Consider the following 25260-nt stretch of genomic DNA (forward strand, 5'->3'; position numbering starts at 1 on the left):
TGGTATTATGCCGTCAAAACATTACTAAATCTTTGTGTTTCATGGTTGTTGTAACACCTCTAATATTTAAAGTCGTTTGCCGACAGGTAAACAGTGCAGCAACTGCCCATTAGATAAATGTAAACGTTGACCTTTATAAAAGTTGCCTAGTTCTCTTTGGCGTCTTAATTTTTGGCGTTCGGTATACACGGTTCTAATTATATTCACGCTCGCGTTTTCGTAGAAAAAAAAACTGGGTTATGAAAGAATTAAATAAACCGTAACTGAAGCAAAGGGATAGTTACGTAGGGCCAATTCCACTGATATCTTGAAGTTGGAGATTGTTTGCAAGTTAATAAAGGTGCAGCGACAAGACAACGCTGTTTAATGAACGGGTTATTTAAAGCGAACTGTTTTTCAATGAATTTTTGGCTGTCTATTGACTCGCTAATGTGCATGTTGTTTATCGCCAACAAACAATCACGAATTTGAATTCTTTCTTTATGTTTTGTTTATCAATCAATATAACGTATTTTTTATAATGCTTTTAAAGCCTCAAACGTAGAACATTTTCAGTCGTGCGCATAGAATCAGTTTGCTACCATCGCACTGCGTAATGTCGACGCATTAGAAATTGGTGTCAGAAGTATTTTCGGCCTCGTTCCAACAAAAAAGGTGATCTTAATGACCTACTAACGAGCATTGATTGATTCGCTGAAACGTCATACTTGCGGCAAGGTCAAAGTGGCCAACATGTCCTCACTCACTCGCCTATCGTCAACGTTAGCGAATGTCCGCTCGTCAACTTTACAAGCGCTCATAGAGTGCCATTTCAGTTCGTTAGTCAGATTGTTTAAACATAAGTATGCAGCCAAGGCCCTTTGTCAAAACCGCTGAAATCAGCAGGATTTTAATCTATTCCTTATAACTAAATACTACTTTTAAATCTATAATTGGAATTTCAAAACTCATACAGAAGTAGGTATTATTTTAAACGTTTCGAATAATCTTTATTCATTTTCAACATCGATAAATAAAGAGTTATTCGAAACTTTCAAAATGATAGTTGCTTCTAGATGGGCTTTGATATCCTTATTACGTCTTACTGCACCCTCCAACCATTATGCTTCAAACTTTTAAATATATTTATTTGTTTTCTTTTCACCTAGATTCAGGTGTTAGCGAGTTTGTGTGTTTGCCCTAAAAGTGTTGAGTGAGGTCGATTTTTGAAAAAAATCACTCTCGGAAAATCCCCACCGTCATTGAAAAGCTGTGGCCGAGAAAATCGCGATGGATGACGAAACTAACTACATGCAACAAGAGGAGGGTTGGGACAGAGAGGGTCTGCTGGACCCCGCCTGGGAAAGGCAACAGAGAAAGGTAAGTACCGTTGTTTTATTTTACTGTGTTGTGTTGTTCCTTACATCTGGATTAAGCTTTGTACCACGCGTTCAACTTTGGGTCCGAATACGTTAAGGTTGCGTTGCTGCAAACGAAGTAGTCTACTTGGTAGTTGTATATTGCTCTTTCGGTGTTTAGAACGACAAGCATTTACCAAAAATTAAGTTCTCATTAAGAGTTTCGCACCACAGCGATTTTTAATAAAAAAATAAGTCCAACTTATAAAGATATTTGCCTTGTAGGGCACCTACTAGTTAGTAATTTTCCGTTTTTCATCACGCAAACGACTTCACCGCCATTCGAATTCGGATAGACGTGGGTCGGTTGAAATAAAGTCTATAAAATCTCCCAATTTGTTATTACAGAAGCATTGTCACACTAGACTTTATGCTCGTGGCAAATGTAGTGGTGATTCTGTTACGGTTTGCAGCCGGTGAAGTTTCATAGCCACAGCCTGCTTCCTGGTACGTCTAATTCCGTTGTAAAGTCACAAATCATACACAAAACAAAGAACGTCCTGTATTTCGTTATTCATAGTAATTCGTTGCCCATGAATAGATCTGCTGTTTTAAATTGACCCGAAGTTTTAACATTATTAGCTGGTCTTATAATGGCGATCGTTGTTTTAAAATAGTTTTGTAATATCTGTTGCGCTGCGAAGTATCCCGCTATAATTTTGATTGCCGTTCAGACTGGACCATTGCCAGTACGTCTTTTAAAGTAGGCAATCCAAGTAATGTGTTAAATTTTACAATACATACATGTCTATTTTATAATAACAAAGTAGTGTAATAACTCCAAGTCATAAATTATTTTTAAATATGTAACCCCCACGTAAAGCGTAGATGGGCTTGCATCCGTCCACTATTAAGTTTTTTTGGTTCTTGAGTTTCCAACTCAACACAGTGGATGAAGTCAGCCGAGGCTTTTCCTAGGGAACTAAAGATGTATCAGCCATTTACCTGCAGCATCCCGCCAAAACGACGTGCCTCTATTATTCACCGGCAAAGCGTAAAGTTTCCCTCTCTCTTGCTTATTTGCGCCAGAATTTGAGATAGCCATGCTTTCACGCGCCACTGCTTTTCCATATAGGCGTTTCCCAATTAAAAAAGGCTGGCTTCGGCCGATTTTTGCCAGCGATAATAGAAAGAGTATTTTAGTGGCCATTCCCGGAAGATATGTAGAAAAATTTGCACTTTTTCCAAGGTTATGCACCTTTTATCCTGTATGTCGTAACTGGTAGTCGCTGACCAATGGTCGAAATTCCTCGGTTGTCTTTGATTTCTCGTAACGGTTATTCATGTTAAACAACAACAAAACAAAAAAATGTCATTTTTGGTTTTTGTGGTACGCTAGGCACTCTTTAAAGTGCTAATCTCCCAAATTAAAGTATACGAAAGAGTCGTTCTCTTAAGTTCAGAAATCGACGCTTTTCGACCACTGCGTTCGTTATGGCGGTTTGTGCGTTTGCGCGGCACGCCATTTACTTGTCTATAAAAGGAATCGCTCGGGTTAATACGGCCTCTTGTCGCTCCCAACTGGTTTCTTTATTGCTCCTTAGAGCCGCTATTTTGTACGAGACCACTTCGCCGGTCCTAGATGTGTTTTCAGTGTACAGTTGTATCGCTCCCAAGCAAAACTCTTTACACAGCGCCCGTAGGCTGATGTGGCGGTACCATAAGCTTTCTCGACTGTTTTACTTCTTTACGGCGTATCATTCGTTTCGTCAGTCCCTAGGAATGTCGCGAAGTTTGCGTTTTAGGTTGTTTTTTTTTTACCAAAACTGCATTCCCGTTTGTGGTCCAACCGAAATCCACTTTTCTTTGCACAAAATCATTTACGCGATTTTCTGGTTGAATTTCATGTTTAAAAAATATACATTTTAGAATTATAAATTCCATTACATGTTTTTAAAGCAGTAGTCCCATCAAAATACAAGCAAAACTGTAAAGATAAAATTTCCGAATTAGGCAGGTACAATTTCGGTTCGATTTATGTTTCAAAAAACTTTGGAGACAACTAGTTTGTTTTATCTTTTGATCCCTACATTTCGGTTTATGGTAAAAAGCTTTACTGATTCGACGTGTTTTGTGATCGACCATTTACGAACCACGGCTGTGTTTAATAAAACGTGATATCGACAAAGCTAAAATATCTGTTTCCAAACATCATTTCACGAAAAAAATTTGAATGATTTCTTATCCTTATAAGAGGAACGATTGTGATTGGAATGGCCAACTGTCGTGACGTCGTTTTATTTTTAGCTGCTTGGTGCACTGACAAAGTTTCGCACACTATATGTTAAAAACAACAACCAACAGTAAAGGCACTAGTACGCAATTAAAACTACCAGATGTTGTTCAAGTCGTACGGATTGACGGACTCATATTGGAATTGAAATATTGCATACCGATAATGATTTCTTTAACGAAGAATGTTATTTAATATAGTATTTATGTGTCTTTCGTTGAATATCATTGATAATTGCGCCATAATTACCCAACATTTATTTCACACTACCCAATGCAGTAAATCAACGTCTGTGTGATTGTACTTCACTACTATCGATATTTACACAACTATTTACGCAATGACAGATCACCAAACTACGGCGGTTCAATTCTTCAGGCAAAAAATTAAAGGACAATGTTGTTGAGCTTTATTGGGATGTTTGAGGCGTGACATTTTATTCCGATACCGATACACGATGTTATGGACAAAGAATGTCGCGATCTGATCCGATATGAAATTACGTCATTGACATACTTAAACAAAGTATATTAAATTTAAACGTTTAAAGGTATATTTCGTCAAGCTATAGGCCAAAATTCCATTTTAAGTTATTTACCTCGAACTTGCAACCTTCGATTTTATATTATTAACGTATAGACATCGCTGCGTAGGATCGATTATCATGGTAAACATTTCGTAATAAGTCGGGACCGAGACCACCTTAGTGTCGCTTTTAGGCTCTGAAACGATATTATCGCACTATTACATTCTCACTATACGTTTTATTACATTTTTATGTCTTCTTTGTTTAATAATAATAATAATAATCAATTCATTAAAGTGTGACACAAAAATAGGTTTGCCCGCTATTCAATGTTGGCCGACATTTGATGAAAAAATGTTAGTGTCCGCTGAACTACAGTAAGGTATTTTTAATTTACATTTTTGCCGACCGGGTCGCCACAAGTTATTAGTTCGAAACGCAATGATTGCCCTTTGCTGCGTTTCGTTGTATTCAAATATTAGCCTTGATCACTATTTCCTGCACCGCGGACCGTCGGAATTTAGTGAGGTGGACCTTAAGCCACCAACTGTTTTAAAAGTGCGCGCCCTCAGTTTCCTGTTATGCAAATCCGCATTGTTTGGGTTTGAAGGCCTACGTGATCGACTACTTTAAATAGAGCTTCCGTGTAGCGTTGCCATCTCCCGTCCGCATTTTGTTTTTGTGTAAATTATTTTAATTTGTTGTGTTTACAGTGAGCATCGCTTTTTTAGATGCTGTGATTTACAATTTTTGGTTTTGCTTTGAAGTACGGGGAACAATTTCTCGCTGTTTTTCGCCATTGTCAATGCACTATTGCACTTATCCTCTTGCAGTCCCGCTTATCCCATTTAGCATTCGGTAAATTAAAAGTGGTGCTAAACGGTGCTAAACGTAAACAATAAACAGAGGCGCTTACCTCGTCTTGGTAATGAAGTGCATGGCTATTTTACCAATTTGCGTAAATTGCGCAGTGGCAAACCACTTGGCCAAATTAGGCCGGAACCATAATCCCGCATTTGGCGTTCTAAATCGCCACTAACAAGCTGTCGGCTGTGACGCAGCCAGACTGCTGTTACGCTTGAACGATCAGCGTGCAACGGTTCCAGGTTAACTCGGTTCACAAGTGTCGGACGTGGCACATGGGAGCCTGCACCTTTCTAAACGTGCCGCGTCGCCCGTCGAGATGTACCATTATTTATTAGCTTCCCCAGTAACATGCGCGCACACGGCTGCGATTTTGACGCGTTAATGTGTGCGCGTTTTGCCTTAAGGCCTCCACGTTGACCGGCGTTACTGTAACCCGACAACTGGAGAGAAAATAACCGGGCCATACACGTTAGCTGCCAGTTAATGGGCGCTTGCAGCTTAAAGTCGCAAGGGAAAGATGTTCGCTTGTCTTCCGTGTCCATTTCACATGTAACCTAGCCAACGTCGACAAAACATACAAAGTTTCAGCGCACTAAGCTTTTTACCAATAGCACAAAACCTTTGTATGCAATATTTTTTTCGACACAATAAACAAATTATCGACAAAAGCCCAGAACGAAACTGATTGTTACAATTTGTTACTTAATGCGTTGGCAAAGTCCATAAACCGAGACTATTTGCATATATTTGCTTTAAACTTTTGACCTAAATTGACTTCCACATATATGAAAATAGTTCAACATACTTTAAAATATGTCGGATAAAAACATTATTTGTAAAACATTGAAATTGCAAATAGCGCGCCACGAAAATTGCAAACACAAACCTTACAAAAACTATCAAGTACAATTTGTGTGATTTGGCATGTTTGGTGCAAAGATGTCAATTGCCAGTCAGTGGGCTGACGCTGCTGGCCGCCTGCAAAGCGCCTGATTAATCAAGCATGGAAGGCATGCCGGGCACCGGTGTCCACAGGTTAGCTTCAGCAAACACGTGTCCGCCTGTTGTGCAAACAAAACTGGCCGTGCTCGGACGCCCTGTGCGACCTATGTAACGTCTTCAACGTCGGACATTTGTCATGATAGTAGTTATCTCGTGTGTGATCATTTTATTTTAAAATAACGGATTAGGCTTTGGCCGTGCTGATGTTGAAATTAACTGTCAACGTTTTGTTTTTATCTATTTAATCAAACATTAATATTTTAGCATAACCTATTTAAAACACATATTTTGTTTTGTGTAAAGTTTATTTACGATACTTGTGGTTGTGCTGACCAATGATTTGTCCAAATGTTGGTTGTATGCTGCCACTTTTTCTTACTCTAATACACACATTATTCACAAACGCTTCCTTAAATATTTCTAATTCCCTAGATTTATGTTTTACTCGTCTGGTAAAGATATTACGTTTCTTTTCCAGACGTTTACTGCCTGGTGTAATTCCCATCTGAGAAAAGCCGGAACTCAAATTGAGGCCATCGAAGATGATTTCAGGAACGGACTTAAACTTATGTTGCTCCTGGAGGTAAAATCTGATGTTTTGTTAACACTCTGAAATTAGAGATTTAAATGATTTCGTTTGAATTTGTCTAACACAGGGGTTCTTAAACTGGGATCCATGGACTCCTTAGGGGTCTGTGAACTAGTTTTAGGGGGTCCATAAAGGCCTAATTGAACTATTATTGTATATTCAAGCAATCTATTTTTCGAAGAAAAGAGTAGGCTTTAGTTAAAAATGTAACGTTTTTGTACTGAATATACTTCAACATTATTTCATTTCCTATTTTTTGGACCGGAAACAGCAAATTTCTGAATTTCTTGCCTTTACTGGTCCGTGTGAAGCAAAAAAAAAAATTAGGCGTCCGTGGTAAAAACAGTTTAAGAACCCCTGGTCTAACAGAAACCTCAGAAGCGCTGTTCCGGTACTTTATAATAAAATATGGCTAAGAACCCAATAATTGCTGTATTACTCGGTATATTAAATTTTCCTACTTTGCAGGTAATATCAGGAGAACATCTGCCCAGACCCGACCGAGGCAAAATGCGATTCCACAAAATCGCCAACGTCAACAAGGCACTGGACTTCATCGCCAGCAAGGGCGTAAGGCTCGTGTCCATTGGCGCCGAAGGTGGGTGATCTGGGAAATGATTTAAAGCTGTGACTGATTATTTAGAGACCTTGGGTCTGGATTACACTTGCTATTCGTTTAAACCTGTATTAAAATCTAAAACCAACGACTTTAACGTCCGTTTTCTGCGTCATAAAGAATTACATTGCTTGAAAATTGAAAACAATAAAAATAATGTGTAAGCCTGAACAGAATAGGGAACTTGATTAGGGTAAGGGCTTCCTCAGAGTTGTACGAATAATATTGCAAGTCGTTTTCTAACATCTTCGTTAAGCATTTTTTTTTATTACATCGCCAGTTAAATTTTTAAATACGTGTCAGACTTTTGTTTTTAATACAATCAAATAAGCTTGGCTTGCTCTATGTAGTCATTTAGTAAAGTTGTTTTAGTTGGGCTCACTCCAACGTTACTTGAATTGACATGTACCTCGTTTTTTCCAGTCAATTGGGTTTTTTTGAAACACACGACCAAACGAAATATTTATTTTTTTTCAGAAATTTGCGACGGCAACGTGAAAATGACCCTGGGTATGATCTGGACTATCATCTTGCGATTTGCCATCCAAGACATTTCTGTCGAAGGTTAGCGTCCTTTAAAACTTTCTAGTACACTCTGTTTAGATTGAGTGCTTAACCAGCCACTTAGTACACGACGTTTTGCTTTTCTGTAAGTGAATGTGCTGGACGAAACCTGCTTGCTGATATCATTGAGCTGCTATTGTTACATTTTTGTTTCCATTCTATGACACTTAAGACTTGATTTTTACACTGAAATTAAGACTTGATTTTCACACTGATGATGACATGAGTTATTGCTAAAACGTCTGTAAATTGCGAAATGTCGTTTTGAGTGTTTTCCTGGAACCCACCATAACATTATGTTTTTATTTGCATCCATAATGGCGTATCTAATAATGCAATAAATAACCAAAGACAGTTACATGCCACAGCATTAAAGAATCATACGCACTTCAAATTATATTTTTTTATTGTATTTTTGCTCAGATGCTTTCGCAACCCCGCTTATTGTTTTGAGACACGCCCGTTTAGCCATTTGCATGCATATATAGTAGGCGCGTCATATTGCTAAAGGAAGTAAGACGATAAGGCACTCTTCCGCTCTATAATGCTTCCTTATTCGAAGTAGCCCGGCCTTCTTCGCTAGCAAATAGCAAAGTTTCTCAGCCTGGTGTAGGGGTCATTTTTCCCCAACACCAAGCTCCAGTCTTTATGAACGCCTTAGAGCACTTGTCTGTTCTGCTATACCCCCTTTAAAGTTTGACATGCTGTCCAGCGTTTTCATTGTATAATCCTCATACATTCCGCAAAAGCAACGCACTTAAACTTGTTTACGATGATCTATTTTTATACTTTTATTGCTGTGGTGGCAAACAGTGGATATGTGTCCGAATGGTTTTAAAAGGTAATGTATCTAAACAATTAGTCATATACTTGAAATTGTTATTCGCCCATGCGTTTATGAAAGGAAGTCTTATTAATACTTTAATGTTGGTCACCGATAGAATCATCGGCCAAGGAAGGCTTGTTGCTGTGGTGCCAGAGAAAGACAGCTCCCTACAAGAATGTAAATGTACAGAACTTCCATATGAGGTAAGGTTTAGCTTTCGCCTACATAAAAAATAAATTAATAACAAAAAACGGTCAAACAACTACCCTAGCTAATAAACATTTAAGTTTCGCAAGAAATTCGAACTAAATAATTTTAATTAAAGGGCAAAGTTCAAATTTTATTTAAAAGTTAATTATATTTGAATGTTTTCTGTGGCATTTTCAGCCTGTTAAGTTATCAAAAATTAACCGGCATTGCTGACAAAGGCGTGTCTCGTACTACCTTTTGTTTAAAAAGTACTAACCCAATGCGTTGTATAGTTGGAAGGATGGTCTGGCTTTCTGTGCCCTTATCCATCGTCACAGGCCCGACCTCATTGACTACGACAAACTTCGCAAGGTTGGTGCAACACTAAGACGAGATTAGGACATTTTAGTGGGATACCGATTGCTTTTAGTTTTATGTGCAATTTTTTTCGGGTTCCTTTAGTTTAGAGTTTGATAGACTATAATTATCGGCCTAAAAACTAAAAACGTACGTTTCGAGTTGATTTCCTGAAACACACTATAATACTTTGCAATAAATAACATAAGTCGTTTGTCTGATAGGACGATCCTCTGACCAACTTGCAAACTGCCTTTGAAGTGGCCGAAAAGCACCTGGATATTCCCCAGATGTTGGATGCTCAAGGTTTGTGTGGCAAATAAATATACATCCTATTGGTATTATACATAAAATTGTTGCTATGTGTACAACTGTTAAGTTTGTGTTTTTTACCATGGTAATACTAGTAGTTTTTAAATAGATAAAAAAAATAATTATTATTCACCAGTTTAGTAGGTTTTCCTACGCGTGTAGTGTACCTGCAACCTCCTACCCCAATCGAAATAACGCAATTTTTAAATTAAACAGAGGTGGTCGAAATGGCCAAGCCTGACGAACGAGCGGTCATGACATACGTGTCCTGCTTCTACCATGCTTTTTCGGGGGCGCAGAAGGTACGGTGGTGGGCCCGTCGCTTGCAGTATAGTTACCAAACAGCCCCGCCTCTTTTCTCTAACGCTTAAAACTCGCCTTTTTTGCTTCGAATTCTGTATTTTTTCTTTCTTTTTTCGATCCTCTCGAAAAGGAAAGTTTCCCTACCACGCGAACTTTAAAAAATCAAACGCTTTTCAGACTTTCTTGCCCGGGTGATGACAACTTGGTTTAATCTTAGCAGTATGCACTCTATTTCATCGACGAGAAATACCCACGATGGAAATTTCCATCGTTCGAAAAACCTGCGTGATGACTGACAATCTATCCCCTTTGAATTTTGTTCATGACTGGGGCGATACACATCGTTATCTTTTCCAAGCAGCTAATTTGTTTGATTTTAAGACTAGTTTCTATGATGACTGTATTACTTTCTGTTTCGTTGGTATGTTTGTGTTTTCCAATACCGTTTGCGCGTTTAATAATTCACAAGGCATGTTTGGATATACGGCCGCTTTATGGTTTATTAGAATTCAACACGACGCTACCCATATGTTAGACGCTATTTTATTATTAGTCCGCTACATTGATTTTTTTATACTAGAATCAGTTAATCTATTCTTTGTACACAAACATTATAAATGTTTCGACCATGGTCAGTGGTGCCCCAGCGCAAAATTTCCTTCATAAAATTACTTTCCCTTACGTTTAATCAAAATATTTTAGCTTTTTGTCACAAACCGGATCTCAATTTTCTCCCAAAATATCGTTTGTTGGTATCGAAAAAAAAAGTCTTAAAAAAATAAATCTCATCGGTGGAAAAATGCAATATTCTTTTGCCACTGACTTTCATGTGATCTCACCCTTCACCGACCGCCAGTCGTAAATTTAAAGGGAGAAAACGTTGGTAATATTTACCGGTTAACTATTAACCACCGTCCAGAGGAGCAACTCAGCAAGCACCAAACTGCCCTAAGTACGATTTGATGTGGCTTTACCACCGAGAATAGCCTTTGCTTTTTAAACATTGCGGTTACGACCTCAGCGCGTAACACGACGTGAGGAAATATATTGCCCCTTCTTTTCCAGAGATGTCGGAAATTCCTTATCCAGATGAGAAGTCGGTCATGACCTACGTGTCGTGCTTCTACCACGCTTTTGCCGATCAAAAACCGGTTTAAACACGTTTGATTTTATTCCATTTTGCTCGCGTGTGAATCGTGCATCAAATGATCCTCCCATTTTTCAATCAGCTCAGCGTTCTTTAATTAGGAGATAGCTGGTTTTTCTTTTTAAGTGGAAACAGTCTAGCTTTTTAATGAAAAAACTTTATGTTCTGTCTATGACTGCTGGGAAACCAACATTTTCTTCCATCTTTCCGATTATAGTACTCTCCTGACTTCCTTTTAACCTTTTTGCGTCTTTAAAACTTTTTAATACAGTCTATTTCATGACATTCACCGACATTTTCTTCCATCTTTCCGATTTATACTCTCCTGACTTCTTTTAAACCTTTTTGCGTTTTTAAAACTTTTAAATGCATTCTCCTCCATGACATTTTCTTTATTTTTTTCGATTCACTTTTCCGCTTCTCTTCTTTCTCACAACGTCATCTTCATCTTTGTCACGTCACCGTTGTATTTCGTCATCTTCCCCTCATCACCTATATGACGTAACAGACATCGTTGACATGGCCAAACCTGACGAGCGTTCCATCATGACTTATGTTGCTGCTTTTTATCACGCTTTTTCTGGCAACGACAAGGTAGCCTTAGATTATCAAAAACAGAAGTTGTCCTTCTTTCTGTTCCCGTTTATTTCCGCTTTTCTTTCTTTAAAACTGATTTTCAAACTCGCTTCCTGTGGGCTTGTTTTGCGTATATTGAGTACAAATATATAGTGTGTAGTATGTAGTAAAATAGATTTTTGCTATAAATTACGTATTGTGTAAAATGTTTGTTAATAATTTTGGCTTGTCAACTTAACTGTACAAATAATTCGTTTTTCTAAAAAAATTAAATTGCATATTTTTTTATTTTAAACAAAAAATGAAAAGACCTTTTTGTAACATTTTTATTTGAACTAATTCGACAGGCCGAGACTGCAGCCAACCGCATCTTGAAAGTGTTGGGTGTAAATCAGGACAACGAACGCCTAATGGACGAATATGAGAGGCTAGCATCTGACGTGAGTAACCCTTTTTTTCTGTTCGTATTATTATTCTAATAAACATTTATTTACAAGTCGTTTTCCTTGTCGACAGAATGTATTGTTTTATTTTAGTCTTCTGGGTTATCAGTAGATTGTACACAGCTTATTACATTTGGTCAATGAGCTTTCCTAATAGCAGTGTTTTCTTCAAACTTTTTCGTATCCCCTGTCTACAATGTTCGATAGAAAGTAAACAAAGTCGTAATCATAAAATTAAACGCAGTGTAATTATTACTTACGTGTTGAATGCAGGCGTTAAAAACAGTCTTGTAAGTTCAACAACATTTACAACACACAAAATTACGCATTCTTCACAAATATGCCTAAATAGCACGAAATTTCACTCAGTATGTTGTACCCTCTGCTTTGGTGCTTCGTTCCATCAAGGGGAACATGTACCCCTGGTTAAGAACCCCTGCTAATAGCATTGTGAAATACCGTCGGCTTTAACTTTTTGCAAATTTTAATTAAAGCTTACGAGTTGCAAAGTTCTTTGAGAAAGTGTGTCCTCTCCCAGCATTTTTTGCGAGCCGCATAAATAAAGTACCGCCTTTTTATTGCAGTTACTTGAGTGGATCGCTCGTATGCGGCCATGGCTCGAGGATCGTTGCACTGACAACACCATGGAAGGCGTGCAGAAAAAGCTGGACGACTTCCGCGACTACAGAAGGAACCAGAAACCACCCAAGGTTCGTTTGGCGTTTTTTCGCTTGCTATGCCATTTGTGCAATTTCGCGATGCGTTAGCGAAATTAACACAGTGTCATCTGCCCGCTCTTTGCTGATGTGGAAAACTAAAGTCGCTGAAATCGGATAAATGGTGTTTGGATTAGTAGCTACTTAGTCACTTTTAACTTATTGAACAAAATCCATGAAAATGGGATTCTCATTTGTCGTAATAGCGTAAAAACTTTTAGTTGCCGAAAAATTAACCTAGCATTCCAAATTGCGAATCTTCGCTCAGTTTATGCAACATCTATTTACTTGTTGGAGAGTCATTTTGCAGCCCCGGCTTGTCTATATTACTTTTCTTTTGTTTTTGAAAGCTTTAATCGCCTGACATTTTTCAACTATTTCCAACCTGAATACAAATTGTTTATAACACGTACGCATTGTTCTGGCAAGTTGGCAACACAATAATTTTATGGCAGGAATGGGGCTCTAGGTCTTCGTCTGGTTTATCACTACTGGGTTAACGTAGACTGCTCCTGGCGTGACTAGGTGTGAACAAGTTGGGATTTTAATTCTCTCTTGTGTAGTAAGAATTTCCAACCAGAGTAGCGTAGGGTTTTTCTGTATTGTTTAAGCTGTTACCCAAACTCGCCCGAGTTCTAATCTAAAACCTTCTCTTTTCTTTGCAGACTGACGACAAGGGAAAGCTGGAGGCGGCTTACAACACGCTGCAGACCAAACTGCGTCTGAGCAACCGTCCCGCCTTCATGCCATCCGACGGCAAGCTGGTCCAGGACATCCACAATGCCTGGAAGGGACTCGAGGGCGCCGAGAAAGGATACGAGGAGTGGCTTCTGTCCGAGATGCGAAGGTAGGCTTGGCGAACTTGCACTATCGCAGATGTTGAGGATGCTTTTATCATTTTAAAGTTTTGCCCAATGCTTCAACTATAGAAACTCCGACTGATAACAATTGCGTCCCACTCTTTTATAAGTAAGTCTTGAATTGCTTCTCAGTCACATTAACTGAACATGATACAAGCTCGTATCAAAACGTCTTACTAATCAAGATGATGTCGATCTACTCGACCTTTTTGGCTTTGCAATTCATTATCAAGTTTTGCCCAGATTTACGAAAAACAAATTCTGGGTACTTCTTATTGACTGTTAAAAGGTTTACCTGTTAGGGTAGTACACTAAGTTTGTTTCGTAAACCATACCATAGGAATCGTCTGTATCCCATCTTAAAATGCCGGTTTGAACCAAAGCCCCACTTGATACTTTCCTTTAGACTGGAGCGTCTTGACCATTTGGCAAAGAAGTTCTACCACAAAGCGGGCATCCACAACAGCTGGGCTGATGGCAAGGAAGAGGCTCTTAACTCCAACGACTGCCAGTCTTGCTCTCTGCAAGAACTCAAGGTGAGTTTACGTGGATCCAAAATATGGCAGGTTTATTTTCCCCCGCTTTTCCCAACGCTTGCCAATTTTTACGCAATAGCTGCAGGTCTTGGCCCAGGTGAAATAAAAATAAAATGAGCGCAAGCGTATTTTTAGGCACAGCCTATGTACCCCCAAAACCAACACTTTTAAATCCTCTATTGCAATTATTCATTGTTTTAGGGCAATAATAGAACAATAATGTGAATTTTTTGCCGTATAATTAGTTGTAACTGTATATTTCTAATTTCCTGATGCGTTGTACAATATCAGAATTTTGCTCTAATCTCTTATAAAGTTTCCAGTGTAATACCTTATGCACGTTTTATGATATTCGCGTTGCCTTATTGACGCACATTGTACAATTTAATTGTGTTTGAAATAACCCTAATATTAAACATGACGTGTAGGCCTTGTCCGGTATGCCTTCACGCTCATAAAGTGCGCTTTACAATAGAGAACAACCGATATTGGCCCCGTTTTGCTGGCATTGAACGTAGTGTGCTGATCGTGTTTTGTGTTCAGGCGCTGATGAAGAAGCACGAAGCATTCGAAAGCGACTTGGCCGCTCATCAAGACCGTGTCGAACAGATTGCCGCCATTGCGCAAGAACTTAAGTAAGTTCGAATGACAGTACCTGAAATCCACTCGTCGGCCAAACTATATGGCATAAGGGAAAATAGTTTTAATGCACAATACGCAAACTGTCTCCTAACCATTTATACATATTTTAGTATTATACAGTACTATCGCATTCTTGCGAAAAAACGTGAAAAAATAGGTAAACAAAAAATGGCTAAGACTTCAGCAGCCTCTCTGTCTATTTAACAAGACATACGTGAGGCTCAGAAAAGCAACTGCTTTGCATTTTAGCGATCTCGACTACCACGATGCAGCCTTGATTAACGAGAAGTGCGACCAGATTTGCCAGGGCTGGAACACACTGGGAGACACCACACAGAAGCGCAGGAACACACTCGAGGTAACATTTATCTCCACGTACTGTTGATGGGCTGGGTATCATGTCTACTGCTTACTGCTAACCATTCTGTGGATGGATTATATTGCAATGCTCATAATCTTTGGAGCACAATGGTTTATGGTTGGAGGCTGTAGAAAGACTTACAGAAGTAGTTAGCATGTTGAAAAATAATAAAGAGATATTCGAAACGTTCAAAATGATAGCTACTTCTGTATGGGCTTTAATATCCTTACTACAAATAACCATAATGATTTAAATGTTTCTACACATGTTGTACGAATATTGTTCCCATTTAAAACTCTTGACGTGCGCGAAAGCCGCTAATCCATATTGTATTATTTTAAATACAAGTACTATCCGCCTGGTGCACAAAACTGTACTGCATTGATGCACAACAAAATAAAACTAGGTAATATCTAAACCAGAGGTTTTCCGCAAAATCAGAAGATAAAGGAATGTACTACGTGAAATTTTCGGCGCCTTCGGCGCATTTCATTATGGACTGCTCCTTTTCTAATGGCTGTCCTTGATATTTGCTTCCCCACTTCATTTATTGAGCTACTCGCATGGGGCTCGCCATTAGTATTGGGAACGTAACACATTTGAAATAATGTACAAGCTTTAATAATTTATTGTGTTGTTGAAAGTTGGTGTTTTTCATTAAAAGTTAATAATGGTCCAACGCCACTTTTTTACCAATTTAGTGGGCCATGAGCAAAAAAAAGGTTGAAAACCCATGATCTAAACGAACGGCTATATATGTGGCCACCATAAAATAAATAAAACAGAGTATTTGCAAAGAGACCTTCCTCTGCTGGTTAACTGACTTCATCTGTAAAATTAATTTTTCTCTACGTTCACAGAATATGGAGCAGATCCTTGAGTCGATTGAACAACAGCATCTCGAGTTTGCCAAGCGAGCTGCCCCCTTCAACAACTGGATGGAGGGAGCAAAAGAGGATCTGGAGGACATGTTCATCGTTCATACCATCGACGAGATTACGGTTAGCTAAAATTGTTTTTTTTTTATTAAATTGCATGCCGGCATTAGGTTGCTGCATGGAATATCGACAATATTTGTTCGACCTTGATCCAAATCGAACTAGTTTAAATCGGTCAAAAAATTAATCTGTCACAACGAAGTACGTATGTTGAAACCTATAAACTAAATTTTAAGCCACATGTTTTTTGGCAAGTGATGAACAGCATAATGCAAACGTTCTCAAACCAAATATTGTGTTGAAAATTTCATTAAAAACAACGCGGTTCAGTCTCTGGGATTACTCGCACAGATGCACATGCTAAGCTTCAACCAATTCTAAATTTCATTAAAGTTGTTAAGACAAAAATTTCTTAGGTAGCGTAAGCCTTTCCAAATCACTTTTTCGTAGCCTTTCCAAATCACTTTATTAAATCCCTCTACTTCAAAAACCACTGTTAATTGTTCGGTTGTAAACAACATTCGGTCTTAGATTTGCGAATAAACAGGATTTTTATTTACGACCGCAAACCTTATTTTTTCGCCTTCAAGGGCTTGATTGCGGCTCACGAGCACTTCAAAGGAACGCTCCCAGAAGCGCAACAAGAGAAGGAGAGCATTCTCGCTCTGCTCAACAACATCAGCAAGATTCAGAGGCAGTACAACCTCTCGCCGGAAAGCTGCGTCAACGCCTATACCACCGTCACTGTCGAGGTAACAAACCCCCTTGCAATCCTGCCATCCTTTGTGCACCATTTGAGGAACAACATTTTTTTTAAATAAGCTATTGCTGCCAGGCATTATGTATAACCGAGTATTGCTCATCCAGCAGTTTTATTATAAACAATCGTTTTTTAAAGTTGAAACGTCGATTGTTTATAATAAAACTGCTGGATGATATTATTCATAATGCAATGAAAAATCGATAGTATCCCAAAATACGTTTTTGTTTTCAACTTAACGGCGTAATTAACTAGCCTAAGCAGGATCTTTAGACCCTTGGCGAATCATTTTAGTCAAAAGCCTCCATGTTTAGCAGAACTGTTATATTTTCGTTATTTTTATTTAGTTAGTGTCAGTTTTGCGGGGACGTTTTATCCCAGGTCAAAATGATTCGCCAAAAGGTCCAAGACTACGCGTAGCCTAGTTAATTACGTCGTTAAGTTGAAAACAATAACGTATTTTGCGACACTATCGATTCTTCATTATATTATGACCTATAGGTGAGATTAAACCGTCCTCCAATCTATTTTAAGCTACCACTGTCGATACCAATTTAGAGTAACTTGAAAAACAATGTTACTCAAATGGTGCGCAAAAAACTTCTTCCAAAAATCGTTTTGTCGCATTCCCGACAACTCCAAACACACGCACGTTTACTGAATCCACCAAGCATAACGTTTACCGAATCCACCAAGCATAACGTTTACTGAATCCACCAAGCATAACAGTTCTCACCTGTACCTTGCAGGATATCGAGTCGAAGTGGGCGATGGTTCGCGATCTGGTTCCACAACGTGACACCCTGCTTACACAGGAACTCGCCAAGCAACAGAACCATGAGCGATTGAGGAAGCAGTTCGGTGCTCTCGCAAACGAGCTGGGAGACTGGATTCAGGAAAGAACAAAGGTAGGGCAGTGGCGGGTTTATGGTCACTTCTCAGCTTTACATTAGCACAGTGCTTTTCAACCCGTGGGATGGTACGCACTTGTGCGGATGAAATAAATTGTAATGCGGATGACAAACGTCGTGCGGATGAACATTTTATTATTTTTCACTATGTTTAATACACTATTCTAATAAGCCGCCCACTTATTTGTTACAGGTACAGTAATATAGTCTCTCAGTGGTTCATTGCAGTTCAAGCTGTGGTTCACGGTTTTGATGCACAAATCCTTTCATTGTTATTTCACAAATAGGAAAACTAAATGTTGCAAACTTATGATTCTTGTTTCGTGCGGATGAAAATTTTCCGAAATAAATAAACCAAACGATTCTTTTAAAGGGTAAAAAGTATTATTATATCGCCATATGTGCCAATTCTATTTTTTACCATAACCAGCAGCAAGATATTAAAGAGAGGCGAAAACGTGGCCAAACAAGGCCACTGGACACTTTGCTGGAAGTGTGACCATTTCAACTTACTTTTTTTGCGGTTTCTTTGCCTTTTTTGATAGTGCTTGTGTGGTTGGCCGAATTCGTGACTGATTTGGCAACTAAACCATAAGAGTACCGTGCCACTCAAGCGACGGCCCACCATTTCTCAGTCATAACCGATTTCCCATGTGGCAGGAAATCGCTCGCATCGCTCAGGACATGGTCGGAAGTTTGGAGGAGGTTTTGCAGAAGTTGAAAAACTACGAGGGAATGATCGCTGTGCAGAAACCAAGGATCGACGAGCTGGAGGGATATAACCAGGTACGCGCGGATTCTTCCATATCTGGGGCCTTCAATAGCCCTTCGCCGTTAGCAGTGTTATAACGGTATAATGAGTCGTTTTTTAATGTTTTTTTTCAACGGATAACTTGAGTACTTAGGGCGTGCTGTACTTTTAATTGAATGGGATGTAGCGTTTTGAAAAGAAAACAATTACTTTGTCATTTACAGATTTAACCTTGTTTTTGATGGCTCTAACCTCTAATGAATGAAAAATACTATTGGAGCGAGGATATTTAAAACAACTAAGCTTTAAAAAAGGGTTTATTGAGAAAATAGGGTTTAGTGAGAGGAGTGTTAAGTCACTGAAAATTAACAGTATGAAGTAAACTATACTTGAGCTTGAATTAAATTAAAAAGTTTTGCCTGTATATCGAAGCCATATCCCATAATTAATTTGGTTCCTGATGAGCCCGAGCGTTAACCGAGTCGGAAGTCGAAAGATCAAATGTTTAAGAGTATAAAAGCCCATACAAGATGTTGAAAATGTATAAAGAGCTATTTAAAACGTTCTAAGTGATACCTACTTCTGTATGGGCTTTGATCTTATTATTACGTCTTACTCAACCTCAAACCATTCTGCTCCATCCAATGTTTCTTTTTTTATTTAATCTTTCCCTGAAAAACAGAGCGTCCAGGGTGCGCTGGTGTTCGGCAACAAGCACACCACCTACTCGATGGAACACATTCGCATTGGTTGGGAGCACCTCAAGACCACCGTGGCCATCACCGCCAACGAAGTTGAGAACCAGATCCTGATGCGGGACGCCAAGGGACTCACGCAGGAGCAGATGAACGAGTTCCGCGCTTCTTTCAACCATTTCGACCGGGTTCGTGCCTCGTTGCTTGCCGAATTTTTCTCTTTAAATATTTTTCTGCTTTACAAAGTCGCGCCGTTTATTCGCGCAATGACTTAGACCAGTGATTCCCAAACTGTGTGCCTCGAGAGATTGCCAATTGTGCCGCGAATTTAAAAAAAAAAGTTATTTGTATTACCAACAGGCACAAACGCAAGCATTTTTGACTTAAATACGCTCCATCCATGAGACATTTACATATAGTTCGTCGTGTGCTAAGGGCGATTGTAAAAATACCATATTGTTGTTCTGTTAAAATTGTGCCGCGAAATTTTAAGATTTTTATGGTGCGCCGCAAGCTAAAAAAGTTTGGGAACCACTGACCTAGACACTGTTGGAAATAGCATTTTATGTTGCCATCTGCGAATTATTAGTGGACGTTATAAAAGTATATGTAACTTCAACTTTGGCTACCTACAATCTATGTGAATTTTGATTAAAACTATTTACATTTTACCTACGTATATATTTTTAAGTGTTAATTTGTTGTGCGTTGTATACTTAAGGTTGGCCAAGTTAACATAGACATAATACCTTTTTGTTTAAGCGTATGCAACCTTGCACGTTCATTCGTGTGACGTTTATACACCTGTTGTTTGTTGTGGCCTGTTGTATGTTTGGATTCAGAAGTCATTGAACGGAGGAAAAACCTCAAAACATTGTACTTAACGATATGCCAATCCACGTTTTTATTTTTGCAGACTTCACGCTAGCATGCTTTTTTTAGGCACCTATAAATAGATAACCGCAATGTGCAAAATTTTACGAATATTTTAGTATAGGAATTAGGTAGTGGTACTTCCGATTGGCTTTAACTCTGCTGCGAAACAAACGCCTAAGGGCAAATCTTGCTAATTTATTGCAAAAAATATGCTTTTCCCTGGCCTTTATTTAAATTATTTATTTAAAATTGCGTTTTCCATCTTATTATTTTTTTTTTGCGTAACAACTGTGCCTTGGTTTAGTTTAGCCTGATAGAACGCTTGCAAGTTTTTCGACTTTTTAATGTCACATAAAAATCGCTCGATAGTTTTCCTTTTTGGGTCTCGTTACCGGAGGCTTTTATTCAAACTGATAAACTTGCGGATATTGGCGGCCAAACTGACAGTACCGTGTTTTTATTATAACCAATTTGTGCTTTTTTGTGTCTGTCACCAACCACCATCGCATCCACCAAACCCAATACAGGACATGAACGGAATGCTGTCCTCGGAAAATTTCCGCGGTTGTCTCATTATCAATGGCTGTGACGTCACTCCAGACACCCCCCAGGTACCCCGAGGCGTCCACGATAAGTGGCATAAACGAGCATATACTCGGTGCCGTAGTGGCGTGCCTAACCACTTGGACTTCGCTCCAGCCTGTTTGGGGGCTTTCACATGCATGTGATTAGGCGTGAGCGCTCGGTTCATGGTTATCGTGAAAGTGCTTTTGTTCAGAGTGGCAGAAAGTAACCGAGTATTATCACGGTTGACATTTAGGCCTTGTCCGCGAAAAATGGGCTTTTAAAATACGAAACTTTTGGTTTCTCGCTGCCACGCCTGAAAAAAAGCACTCCAAACCAGCTCCCGTGCGCGACCTCTATAACTGTTCACCAAGCAAACTCGCTCTTTCACTTTCACGAGTGGAGTGTGCATACTAACCACTGGAAAACTAAAATTTCTGCTCTTGTGTTTGTGCTTGCGTTTGCTGCATGCTGACTTTCGACAACTACCTCTTCGGCCCCCATTCAATCTACGAACGACACCAACAACAGGACCAGTCGGGCCAGTTAAGCAATGACGAGTTCCGGGGCTGTCTGACCTCGCTCGGTTACGAAGTAGACGACAAAACCGAAAAGGTATAAGGGGTGGCCGCGATTGCGAGCGCCACCCGGCGGACACTTTCGATCTGGATTCTGAGCACACGGGGTCGTTGGAGATCGTTGGCAGGGTTTATGATACTTTCGATCTGTTTAGGGCTAAAATGAGCCGTGTAAACTTTTTGAATTCTATTAAGATATTACAGGGATTTATATTCCTGGGTTGTTTAACAAAAGGTAACATAAAAAAATAAATTCGGTTACCGATTTCCGGTTTCCTGTGTGTTCAGACTTAATCCCGCCACCTCAAAATCCCCTCCACACCCGCACTTACTTTAACCATTTACCTCCCGAAACTCTATCTATTACCTTCTGTACTCTTCTTTTCACAGAAGCGCAAGGGTTGTTTGGAACCCGACGACTTCGCAGCTGTGCTCATTTCTATGGGATACCGCTTGGTAACTTTGCTTTCCTCTGTTTTTCTCTTTCTGACTTTTTCTAGATTAAGATCGATTCTTTATTCTTCTTGAATAGGGATAACTGTAAATGATGTTTTCCTACGATGCTTACACTTGCATATTTAAATTAAAAAAATAAAATGTTTTTTTTTTCTTTATCACTGAACATCAAACGTGTAACTGTTAACCAGTTATTTATCTCAGCGAAGGCTATAGTTTCATTCATTAACGCTTGTAGACTTTTAACCCTAAAATGCGTTTTTTACGAATCTTCTTTTCTTTTGACTTTACCCACCCATGTTTCTTGTTTCTTCTCCGGATTTAAAACTTATATTTTAACTTGTGTGTGTGTTGTAACACTAACGCTTACGTTAACCCGCTGCAAAACGGTAGTATAATTAGTAGGTTACCACAAAGTAAATCTTTAATACGTGAAAACAATACAACGTATGCTTTCACCTTATAACATAAGTGAAATATAAACATAATCTTTCGCATGAACAACAAGAAGCATGTCGTTTCTTTAAGAGATGTTAATTTTTTGTCATAGTTACTGATTCACGATGTAATTTGAATTGTAATATAGTAATACCTTTTAATTGAAAAATTGCGAATAACTAATTTTCGAAATACCTAAATAATGTGTTTTTGATAATATTTACCAGACGCTCGCAAGTAAATGTTTTAATAAGTGCTTCTCAGTCTACGTTGGTAGCAACTAAATTTTAACTAAATTATCAATAAACTTTTTAGCAAAACAAACGGCGATCCCCGAAAATGTTCTTGAAGCCAAATATGGTATCGTCACGTGACGGACCGACAAGCACTTTTCTATTTTTCGCAACTAAAACGCGACACGAAAAGACGCAACGGCAACAAACCTGTAATGTCTAAACACCAACCCGTGCTGTCAACCGGGTGCGCTGCTGTGTCTTTTCGAACTCGCTAACAAATGTACTCTTTGCGCCACCACGCGTTTTTTCACACAACACTTTTTTGTCCGCACAAGGGCGAGGCGGAGTTCCAGCGCATCATGGCCCTGGTGGACCCGACCAGCACTGGCACGGTAACCTTCCAGAGCTTCATCGACTTCATGACTCGGGAAAGTACCGACTCCGACACCGCCGAGCAGGTTATCGAGTCCTTCCGCATTTTGGCCGGAGACAAGGTAAGATATGACACTATTACAGATACACGTTTGCCGAACCAAGTATTGAATGACTAGCGGAAAATTATCAAGTTTATAGAAATATGTTTGTAGTGTATGTAGATCTATCTCTAATTAAAAATTGTCAACTGCCATGGAAAGGCTGTTGCATAAAAATGGGAGTTGCGTTATTATACCATAAAGCAGGGGTGAGCGACATGCGGCCCGCGGGCCATAACAAAATCATGCTGCTGTCGACCTCGTTTACAAACCGGGCACGAGGCTATTTCTCGTATTTTTTGGCATTTTCAATTATTAAATAAAAGCAAACGATTTGTGCAAATCTTGTTACTGCATCGAATGTAACATCCAGTTTATATAGACGCCTTTCCAACTGCAAAATAGCGTACCTTGGTGTTATCCCTGATTAGCAGTCGTTGCGGTTGTTAAAATACGATGTGTAACGTCTACAGTCACACAGTTTAAACTTAACGGCCCGCAGAGACCTTTCTGAGTTTGGTTTGGCCGCGACTGGAAAAAGATTGCCCACCCTGCCTTAAAGTGTGAGTTTTTAAACTTGCCCTTGCTTTCTTAAGCCCTTCATAACGGCCGACGAGCTTCGCAGAGAGCTTCCACCAGACCAGGCCGAGTACTGCATTTCACGCATGAGCGCCTACCACGGTGCCGACGCCCCACCTAACGCCCTCGACTACCAGAGCTTCTCTACCGCTCTCTATGGCGAATCGGATCTGTAAAAAGCGGCCAGCGGGTGGCGCTGACGAGCTCGAAGGAGATAACCGATTGCTACTGTTTTCTCTTTCTCTATATGTACTTGTTTGCTTAAAGAAAACGAAAAAAAGAAAATACTGCGAAAAAACAACCGACGAAGAGTCGCGAATGCTATATTGTATGTAATGATCTTTGTCCAGGCGTTTCTGTGCTTGCATTTTCGGCAAAAGGTGAAAAATCGCTCTACGCCTGTTTTAACAATCTGATTAAACCTTATCAAGTTTTTCTTGTTTATCTTTTTAAATCACCCCAGTGTCCCGCTTTTCAATGTTCCTGGAATGTAGATTGTTTGAATCAGCGCTCTTGTTCAAAGATCATGAAATTTTTTCTATGTTTTTGGCCCTTAAAAGTCGCCAATGCGAACCGCCACACTTTCCCAACTAATAAGCAAAAACATGTAAACGCTTAAACTGCCATTAGCAATCCTTAACCTCAACAAGTGAACGCAGATTTTATGCAGCGTAAAAACCCAAACTGGTTAAGGAGTTTGCACCCGAACAAAAATAGTGCTGTATTAAAATAAAACAAGAATGGTGTGAAACGTTTGCCTTCCTCGTACACACTCCCGATGTCTTACAGCAACACTTGCCTCATACTTGTGACGTCACAAACCAAGTGCCTTTCGCTTTTGCCTCCCCTCATCCTAGCTACCGCTTCCTCCATATACATCTCCCCTGTTAGCGCACAATAATCAAGCACTATCCCCCTCTCCGGCACGTTTGTTCGCTTTACCGTGTGTTTTGCCCGAGAATATCGACATAGTAATTAGTCTTTGCTGCGCTACCGCTGTTTTTCGATTTCGTTTTTGATTCGAATTGGGATTTTGTTTTTCTTCGTTTTCGCGCAAACCCTTGACCAGCTTTAAACCCAAGAATCGCGCGGCTTCCATATTTTCGCGTTAAACACGTTGTTTTGCATGGTTTCAAAATTTGATTTTATAAAGTTGATTGCCGTAATTGCCACAACTTTTTCATGACAAATTCTATCGTGTCTAATCTGGAGGCACCCTATGTTTATATCAGAGTTGTCACAATATGTTTGTTGTATGTATAGCGCATGTTGGGCCAGTGGCCGACCAGAATAAACCCCCTTTCCCCCCACACACACAACCCTCCCCGTCGCCCAACATTTGGCGAATTCTGATCATGCCACCTGTGTACATAAACCCTATACGCGGGCAATTAATGTTATTAATAAAAATCAATGATATAGAGTTTCTGGTTTGTTGACTGGACAGTCGGTTGAACCTTCAGGTCCAACACAACCTTACTAAAAGGAAAGTCACCTTTTTATTTTATTTTTTCTTCTCTCTTCCCAGTGTTTGATGAGAATCAGTGAATATAGTTGCTTGCCGGTTGTTAGTTCATTCGTTCATAATAATTAATCAACCCTACAGCGCTACCGTTCGTCGTACGTATTTTCAAGGTATCATGTAAATTGACAAATAACACAGCAAAGTTGTTAAACAGCACTTTTCACATCAAACTTTTACAGGCGGAAACTGTAGAAATAACTGCTTTAACCCTTATTTCTAACTGTTTGCAATTAATGTCACCCAACGGACCGATCATTAATTGCAAGTAATTATTATTAGCCCCTTGGAACGACTATAGACTAACTTAGTCTTTCATTTTTTAATTCTGTCGACCTTAATGTGTCTTGATAACCACTTAATGTGTCATGAATCATGATAATCAATTTAGTTTAAACAGACTATACATGACAGAAAACAA

General features: G+C 39.3%; 1 protein-coding gene across 10 annotated transcripts; it reads left to right on the top strand.

Moving 5' to 3' along the window:
• Positions 1–1152: 1152 nt before the first annotated feature.
• LOC146140716 (alpha-actinin-1-like) lies at positions 1153–24741 on the top strand. Of its 10 annotated transcripts, XM_083391137.1 has the most exons (23): positions 1153–1359; positions 6504–6608; positions 7083–7212; positions 7708–7794; positions 8736–8823; positions 9103–9181; positions 9391–9472; positions 9695–9780; positions 11852–11944; positions 12532–12657; positions 13329–13510; positions 13930–14059; positions 14603–14694; positions 14951–15059; positions 15923–16063; positions 16591–16752; positions 17510–17668; positions 18332–18457; positions 19105–19305; positions 21089–21172; positions 21529–21591; positions 22601–22759; positions 23335–24741. In XM_083391137.1, the coding sequence occupies exons 1-23, from the start codon at positions 1270–1272 to the stop codon at positions 23491–23493; spliced, it is 2733 nt and encodes a 910-aa protein (XP_083247263.1). In that variant the 5' UTR covers positions 1153–1269; the 3' UTR covers positions 23494–24741. The 10 variants fall into 10 exon arrangements, with proteins under 10 accessions (XP_083247263.1, XP_083247265.1, XP_083247264.1 ...); XM_083391139.1 differs by lacking the exons at positions 21089–21172; positions 21529–21591 and adding an exon at positions 20521–20604; XM_083391138.1 differs by lacking the exon at positions 21529–21591.
• Positions 24742–25260: the final 519 nt, after the last annotated feature.

This window comes from Ascidiella aspersa, chromosome 6, assembly GCF_963924565.1.
Source record: "Ascidiella aspersa chromosome 6, kaAscAspe10.2, whole genome shotgun sequence".
Classification (NCBI taxonomy): domain Eukaryota; kingdom Metazoa; phylum Chordata; class Ascidiacea; order Phlebobranchia; family Ascidiidae; genus Ascidiella; species Ascidiella aspersa.